The following is a 9,314-nucleotide window of genomic DNA, read 5'->3' on the forward strand; positions in this document are numbered from 1 at the left end:
GTTATTGACGTCAAAGCTCCTTTTTCCATTTCCCAGTGAATGCAACACTCTGCCCGTCGTACCAATCCTTTGCGCTTTTGTGACCTCCATCAGAATGAAGTCGACCTGCAGCCAAGTTATCCTTTTACCTCGCAGCTGTTTCAGGAGGAAGCCCATCTTCTCTTCCTGATACATTTCCCTGGGGCCCCAAAGCGAGGCTGGGGGGCCGGTGGGGGGTGGGGCACAGCAGGGGCGCATGTCACCGCCGAGTTTAATTTGACAAGCTATCGGCTTGACTTCATCTCATCAAATTTTCTCGCCGGTACCTTTCAGTCTCTGACGAGGGGGAAATTAAATAAAATGAGGATAATGAAAAGTCATAACGGAGTAGCATTCGGAATTTTGTCACCCGTGGTGTCGTTTGACAACATTTACAAGTCAATTTGTTTTGTACTTCTTTGATGATATTGTACTTCACACAAGTTTTTGGTTTTAACCCTTAACGTCCCGACAGACTGTTCTTAAACCAAGTTGATACTACCAGTCACTGAAATACATCATTCCCAATAACGTTGGATAGTTTAAACTCTTGGGATTCAAGATATTATAAGATACCCGAAAACTCTAAAGCCGGTATAACTCACCAGAAAAGTCTTTGAATATTCCACTCGTGAAACGATTATTCACAAACGTGGTATGATCACATTCACAAGAGTCTATAGAATCCACCCATGTAATATATTTACTCTAAAACACACAGAAATCTGCCTAAAAGCATTCCTGCATTGTTTGACAATCCTTTTTGTGATCAGTTTGTTTCACTCCATAATTCCCGTTTAAAAATGAAGGCCTGTATTTATAGAAAAACGACATGACCTACTACGGCTTCAAAAATCTTTTACCAAATAATGGCCGATTCAAATGTTGATTGACATGTTTGTCAGCCCAAAAAATCCCAAGATAAATAGGTAAATGCAACCAGGGATCCATTTCTTTTGGGTGACTATCATGCGCAACCCGTGATTGACTTCTAGAAAGAGTAGTTAAACATTTACAACTCTTTCACAATGTCTAAAAAATAGCCAAAGTCAAATACACGGCTGCAACAGTTGTAGCACTGTAAACTGGTCGTCTCCACTTTTGAAAACGTTTTGACAGACCTTTAGAAAGATGTATAAAATACAATGTTTAGCCTTTCAGATTGTGATCAAATCTGATATGGGACCAGGTAAGGCTTCATGCTTGTGTTCTAGCTGTTTTCCAACTAAGTTGCCTATTCCACATTTGCAGGTGAGAATAAAGACCTTCTATGTCTGTGTGTTCCAAATTACCAATTACTCAATATTAGTAGAACTTGCAGTGATTAATTCATTTTGGAATAAAACTTCAGAGTATTACCTCTCAAAAGAGACAGAAACGGATATTTTGAATCCGACGACGATTGGTATTTTTTCTTTTTTACATTTGATGAGCCGATGATTAAGTCTCATGCAGCGAGAATTTTTCTTTACTCCAACTCCTCCCACGCAGCCAAGTTGCCTGCATCTGTGTTTCAAATGCGTGTTTATAATTAAAAGATAGCGTAAAAAGGGTAGTTAAATTGTTTTAGGGAGGTACAACCAGGTAGAGACTGGCAAATGAGCTTTTATCATAACATTAGTTTGTCAATCAAGCGTGTCTGTTTGTGATTGAGAGCATGAAAAGCTCGCTAAAGTGGGAGTGATGAGCTCTTACCGAAACATCAGTTCGGCAATCTAGAACAGGAGTACCCTCACTTTTCAAATTGCGAGCTCCGTTAAAATTCTGTCGCGTGTTTTTTTTTTTTAAGTTTACTTAAATTATGTTGATTAGTTTTTGGGGGACCATTGAAAACGTTTTCAGGGAGCTAACTCATTTTATATTTACCTTTACACGAGTTGCTGCTAAGCCTAATTTCATTTCCTGTCATGTTGGCTTTCGAAATGTTAATGTATTCACTGTAAAAGGTTTCAGAAAGTTATTAAAGTTTTATTTGAATTTATAGCAAATATTCTTTGTTTCTTTTTGTATAATCAAAAATCTCTTACGCCAATTTTGAAGCTTTTACAGCAAACAAATATCGGCTCCAAATATCGGTTATCAGCCTTTCCTGAATACTGATAATCAGTATTGGTATCGGTCGATCCCTAATACTTTCCGTATATTTTAAAAATTTGACTTTTCATGGAGGCGGCACGGCGGCGCAGAGGTTAGCGCGTGCTCAACAAAGTTCTGAGGTCATGAGATCGAATCCTCCTGTGTGGATTTTGCATGTTCTCCCCGTGCTTGCGTGGGTTTCCTTCGAGCACTCCGGTTTCCTCCCACATTCCAAAATCATGCTTGTCAGGTTAATTGGCCGGTCAAAATTGTCCATAGGTGTGAATGAGCGAGCGAATTGTCTGTCCCTGTGTGCCCTGCGATTCGCTGGTAACCAGTTCAGGGTGTCCCCCGCCCACTGCCCGAAGATAGCTGGGATGGGCTCCGGCACCCCCGCGACCCTACTGAGGATAAGCAGTGCAGATAATGGACATGGACTTTTCATAGAAAACACATTGTTGTCTGGATGACCCAAAACTTTTGAACGATAGTGAATATATTTTGGACTTCAAAAGTTCAATTTATGAACGACTTTTGGCACTCTCGGGCTTCCGTAGAACGGATGCTAGAAATCTTTCCTTTCAGTGAGATAGCATTTTATTCAGCAAATAATGACACCGTTCACTGTGGAATATACATTCAGGTCACCGATACAATACAGAGATGGAGAAACGATGTCACATTAATGGACATTTTCCATTTTCCTTTCATCCATTTTGACGAGGACGCCTCTCGGTAGAACATTTTAGCGAATCTTTGGTCGTTTAGGAAGGTTTTCTCCACCTAAAATACAAAGACTACGTTTTTGCTTTGATACCGTGGTAAAGCCGCAGCATCTTTTGAACATTTGACTCGTTTTGTGGACAATGAAGTCCCCCTTGCAGGAATCACACTCGAGGTAAACACGATAATACTGCATTTTGGCATCATGGAAAAGTAAAATTCATTCTTTGAATGAGGTATAAGGCGCTGAGACCAATGCATGGGATCCGGTTGGTCACTCGGATAAGGCCGACTTTGCTTTTCACACTCAGACTCTATTTGTAGGACGCTGCACAGAAACAGGTTGGACTGAATTTTGGTGTTTTTGCAGGTAATCGTGTTTGGCTTGTTTAAAAAACAAAAGAGAATATTTGGTGCAGTGTTGCAAAGAGAAGTGTATCATTAAAGTATATTAAAATGAATTTTAAAAAAAACATAATAAAATAAAAATATATGTAATCAAAATTAAAAAAATTAAATGAAATAAAACCAAACAAAAAAGACAGTTTTCAAAAAATGATGAAACATAATTCTACAAAAATAATACGGAATAACTAATATGGTAAAATATACAGTACATAAAAAGAATAACCCAAAAATAACAAATGAAATGTAAATCAAACTAAGAAAAATATTATACCTTGAAATAAAAACAAATATCTATTACATTTGGTAAATCATTAATATTTAATAAATAAAATAAAAATAATAATTGCTATTAATGCAATTAAAAATGACAGGGAAATAAAATGAAAAAATAACATACATAAAATAATAAAAAAATAAAAGAACATAAAAATAGAGTTTAATGAAACAAAAATCACTAAATGCGAAAAAAAATAATAAAAGAAAACACAAACTAAACATGCAATAAAAATTAAAAATCAAAGGGGACTCAGATTTCAAAAGAAATGTAAAAAATGATAATAAAATAAAAAAGTAGATACAAATATAACAAAATAAATGTTAAAATATAAAAGAATAAATTAAAAAAATCGGAAAACAATTTTAAAAATACAATTACAATTCAATAATGTAAAATTAAAGGGAAATAAAACATGTAAATCCCCAAAAACACACACATTAAAACGACCATAAAAAATGGAAATCAAGCAAAAAAAACAAATAAGTAAAAAAAAAGTGAACCACTTTATTTTTATATTTATGGATGAAATATGCTAACAGCCATCAATCCCTTCCTTCCTTCATTATGCAACCGGGTTCTGCAAATAATCAGAAGACCGCACTGCAAAGTATAAATGAATGAATAAATAAATAAATAAATAAATAAATAAATAAATAAATAAATAAATAAATTAATAAAAGACATCTGCCCTTGGAAATCACAATTGCCAATTATAATTGTAAAGATAACACAATATGAATGTGTGTTTTGTATTTTCTTGATTTAATGGTCAAATAGAAAAATGGCAAATGTGTTAAATGAGGCAAGTGGAATACTTTATTTGTATTTTTATTATTTTTTATTATTTTACTATATGAGATTCTTCCAATAAGACGTATAATTACGTGAATTAAATTAGAGTGCTTTTCTAGATGAATATAATTCTTATTTTACCATATTTCTCAAGTTTTGGGGGGATTAAAATAAGAAAAATACATACAATGATCTGATTAGAAATGTTTGCTCCTTTTCTGTTTTTATTTATAATCTATTTCAACAATTATTTATCTAAATATACTTTTCAGATTTATTTCACAATTCATATTTTTTGGGGTAAAAAATATCCTGAAAACCTTAAAACCTTTGTTTTTCTGAGTTTTCGACCTTTATTTAACCTTGGAGATGACTTTGCGATCCACGTGACCTTGAAACGTCCCAAAGATACAAAGGTTTCGGAAAGAAGAGGATTCGATGCATCCACACTGTAAAAATACATTTTTATCCGATTGGCAGAAAGTTTTGCTTGTTTTAAGTACTTTTTTTTCTTTCATTTGGATATTTTATCTCGCTTTTCCCTGTAAAAGGAGAAAATACATACTAAAAAAGAAGCGAAACTGTCTTATCTTGTCTTATTCATTTTATATCATTTTTCCTACAGTAGACTCCCGGGATACAGTGACACCGCCTTAAGACATTTTCCCCTATAGTTTGGAATAAGATATGTATTTTTAAGCCCCTCTTTACAACAATTTTACAAAGTCTACTATTTAACGTGCCCCAAAATATTTTCGGTCTTTGTGCATATGATGAATTTCGTTTCCAAGATGCCGGTATGCTATTGGTTAATGCCATATAAGATGTTGTCTGCTATTGGTTTGGGTCACGGAATCATGAAAAAAGCGATATGTTGTTGACTCAACTCCTCTTTTCCCTTCAATAAGTTTAGAATTTCGTATATTTTGCGTGTTTTACTGTTTAAATGTGCCCCAAGGCTTGCAGGAATGCTTAAGGGATAAGGAAAATCATGATAACCATGGAAACGAAGCTTGAGATTATGAAGAAATACAAACAAGGCACAACAATTGTTACTCTTGCCAATTGACGATCAGGATTATTATGAAAAACAAGGAGGCGATTAAAGAGAGGGAATTTTCAAAGGGTATGACAATCCTTGCAAGTGGAAGTTTGAAAACCTATTTTATTTCCAATAGACTGTGTCCTCCACCTTCTGCATCCACCCTCTACTTCACTCGACCAGCTCAAGTCACCTCACATCATTTTTACTTCACATATATTGTCACAGTTGCCATGGCGCCCAATTGGCCCCGCCTGTGTGGCGCCAGCTGCGACCCGTTAACAGATTGGCTTTCTGTCTATTTTAAGGTCAGCGCTATCACGATTCCCTTGTCAACCCGTCAACGAACTTCTGCCCCGCAAGACGTGGGTTTCGACTCGGTCCTGTTCCTGTTGGTATTTCCTGCCCGGTATTGTTCCCATTTATTTTGTCCTGTTTAATTTCGGTTTCCAGTTTTGTTTCCGTCTATTTTTGTCCTGTTTATTATTTTCTCCAGTTGTCGCTTCCCTCTAGTTTCTCCAGTTTAGTTTAGATATCCTGATTCATTATCTATCCTGTCTGTCCTGTCCTGTCTGGTATCGACCCCCTTTGTCTGATATCAACTCGGGCAATTGGAATCCCTCTCGTCGGTCTCTGGCTTCCTGTCTTTCCACGCCAGACTGCTGCCTCACGTGCATGACTCCCCATTTCCCGTAAAATAAAAGGCTTGTGTGAGAACGTCACGCGTTTGGGTCCTGATCCTGTTCTGGTTTACGACATATATATGTAATTATGATGTTATTTAACATGTACATTACACGTAAGTAGTAGTTACCATAGACCAAACTCAAGGGGTCCACGGAACTGGGTGAGGTGGGGCCAAATTGTTTTTTTCACGAGAAAGGCTTTGGTTCTCAATTATCGTTTTTGAAAACATCACCCAAAAAAGAATTATTTTGAAAATCGTTTCATATTAGATGAATCCATAAATTGAAGCATTAAACTTTCATAAGGCAGGGGCATCAAATCCTGATGAGGTAAACAGCAATTGGCCACCAGGGGCCACGTGTTTGAAAACACATGCTATAGATTATTTGGTTATTTTAAGGGGCTACTCAGAATCCATTAATTATGCATTATGATAGGGTTTTATCCCCCTGCTATGCGTCAATATCACTTTGAAATTCCAAACCTGGAACAGGTTGTATCCCGGGGGTGCTTGTATTTTACAGATTTTTTTCAAGAAATACGATTCGAAAATGTGAAAAATGATACTCCAGCAACCTTTTCTGCCAATGGGGTCAGAGTTTTTTCTGCAGTGATTAGTATTGAGTCTGAAAACCACGGAGCAGCGAGGAGACGATGACTGGCCCACAAGGTGACTAGGAGCACATCCATCAAGCGTCAATGTAATCCATTCGGAGTGAACGGCGACATCCGGTCCAGACTGATAACGGCCTCGCAGTCCTCCAAGTCGCACACCGAATCGGTAGGGTTGTCCTGGCTGGCGTCCATTTGCGAGATCCTATCAAAACCGTCCTCGCACTCCACCGCGTTGGGGATCATATTGACATAAGCGCCCGCAATCTCCTTGTGGATGACCGTGTCCTGGTTGTAGGACACCAACTCGTTGCTGATGTTGACCGTCTCCACCGGCGTGTCGGAGCAGAAGTAGCGACAACCCAGCAGACTGGAGAAGGCTTTTCGGAACTCGGCATTGAAGGCGTAGATGATGGGATTGAGCGAGGAGTTGGTCCAACCGAACCACACGAAAACGTCGAAGGTGGTCTCGCCCACGCAGGGTAACCCGGCGTCCCGGTCCGAGGCCGGACGCTCGCAAAACGGGACCATGCAGTTGAGGACGAAGAAGGGCAACCAGCAACACACGAAGACGCCCATGATGACCGAGAGGGTCTTGAAGACTTTGGTCTCGCGCTTGATGGAGGTCTTCAAGGTGTTGTGGTGCTGGCATTCCAGGCGGTTCGTCCGGCAGCTTTGGGCGTGCTCGGCCGCCCGTTCTAAGGAGGCGATCCTCCTGATTTGGATCTGGGCTATCCGGTAGATGCGGGTGTAGGTCACAATCATGATCGCGACGGGGATGTAGAAACTGATCAGAGACGAGGATATGGCGTATTCTCGGCTGAGGCTGGAATCGCAGTTCTCCTCGGTCTCAGCCGAACCTGTCCCGCCTCCGGCTTTGTGCCAATTAAGCTGGACAGGTATAAACGAAATGAGCAGCGATAAAGTCCAAGTGATACCGATCATAACGAACGCCACCCGCTGGGTCATTTTCCTCTCGTAGCGGAAAGGACTGGAGATGGCCCAGTATCTATCCACGCTGATGACGCACAAGTTGAGGATGGAGGCAGTGGAGCACATGATGTCAAAAGCCACCCAGATGTTGCAAAACGCACCGAACGGCCAGTATCCCGCCACCTCCGCCACCGCCTTCCACGGCATCACCAACACGGCCACGAAAAGATCGGAAAGAGCCAGGGAGACGATGAAAATATTGGTGACTTTGGTGCGCAGGTGGCGGGAGCGCAGCACCGCCGAGCACACCAAAATGTTCCCCAGTAAAGTCCACAAAATGAGGAGGAAGAGCAAGCAGCCGGTGACGGCGCGTAAAAGTACGCCGTCGCGCGTGGGGTTGCCATCGGTGCCGTTCTGCATGAGATCCCGGGTCTGCGCCGGGGGGTCGGTGCCGAGCGCCGACGAGAGATACTTGGCCGGGGTCTCCATGCGCGCTCATTCCCGCACAGGGATCGGCGCGTCACGGGAAATGAGCGGCAGATGCGCTCTGTGCGAGCGCATCGCTGCCGCCGGACGCTGGCTTCCCCCGCGTGAATGTCGGAGGAGGGATTCCCAAAGTCGACTGCAGCTTACTGGCAGGGGCGACAGCACGCCTCTTTGGGGCGTATGTGTGCGCACTGCGTTAGAAAAGGGGGTGCGTGCGAAAAGAGGTTGCAACCTCTTCCGGCGGAGGGGCTTTTTGTCAAATGACTAAAGATGAAAAACGCAAGGAGCAGTCAATGGTACCCAGTTTGACATTGAGGTGAATGAATGAATGAATGAAAACTTTATGCGAACATTAAAATTAAAATAAAAACAGTACAAAAACAATAACTCAACAACAAAATAATATTACATAATATGTTCGAAAAGAGGTAGTCAAAAGCAAATGCTTATATTCCCTACCCCAGGGGTGTCAAACTGATTTTAACTCGGGGGCCACACGATAGAACAAAAATTCTGTTGGGGGCCGGACTAGTAGATTAAAGAGAAGGGAAGAGAAAAGAAAGAAAGAGAGAGATTAAGAAAGAGAAAAAGAAATTAAAAAAAAGAGAAAAAGAAAAAGATAGAGAAAGAGAGGAAGAAAGAAGAGAAAGAAAGAGAAAGAAAGAAAGAAAGAAGAGAATGAAAGAAGAGAAAGAAAGAAAAGAAAGAATGAAGAGAAAGAAAAAGGAGAAAGAAAGAAGATAAAGAAGATAAAGAAAAGAAAAAAGAGAAAGAAAAGAAGGAAGAGAAAGAAAGAAGCAAAAGAAGAGAAAGAAAAGAAAAAACAAAGAGAAAGAAAGAAGAGAAAGAAAGAAGAGAAAGAGACAAAGAAGAGAAAGAAAGAGAAAGAAAAGAAGAGAAAGAAAGAAGAGAAAGAAGAGAAAGAAAGAAAAGAAAGAAAAGAAAGAAGAGAAAGAAAAGAAAGAAAAGAAAGAAGAGAAAGAAAGAAGAGAAAGGAAGAGAGAGAGATATAAATACAAGTACAGTGCCTTTGTGAGAGGCACCTGGCTTTGTCAACATCATGTTGACATAGTTCAACCTGCAGCTTGTTTTTCTCTTGCACTTCTCTGAGTCTTGTCTCGCGGGCCGGATTCAATCCCTTAGCGGGCCTGATCTGGCCCGCGGGCCGCCTGTTTGCCACCTGTGCCCTACCCTTTCATCTTCCCTATTGAATACACCAATTATATAACAACTACTGTAATAATATTAATAATAGCAGTT

The 9,314-nt window shown here is 39.9% G+C and overlaps 1 protein-coding gene across 1 annotated transcript; it reads right to left on the reverse strand.

Annotated features, from left to right (window-relative positions):
• Nucleotides 1-6,239: 6,239 nt before the first annotated feature.
• Nucleotides 6,240-8,152, reverse strand: drd5a (dopamine receptor D5a). The gene has a single exon (XM_088337119.1). The coding sequence runs from the start codon at nucleotides 8,055-8,057 to the stop codon at nucleotides 6,720-6,722; it is 1,338 nt and encodes a 445-aa protein (XP_088193245.1). The 5' UTR covers nucleotides 8,058-8,152; the 3' UTR covers nucleotides 6,240-6,719.
• Nucleotides 8,153-9,314: the final 1,162 nt, after the last annotated feature.

Source organism: Urocampus carinirostris, chromosome 6 (genome assembly GCF_059441175.1).
Source record: "Urocampus carinirostris isolate Australia breed hairy pipefish chromosome 6, RoL_Ucar_1.0, whole genome shotgun sequence".
NCBI lineage: Eukaryota > Metazoa > Chordata > Actinopteri > Syngnathiformes > Syngnathidae > Urocampus > Urocampus carinirostris.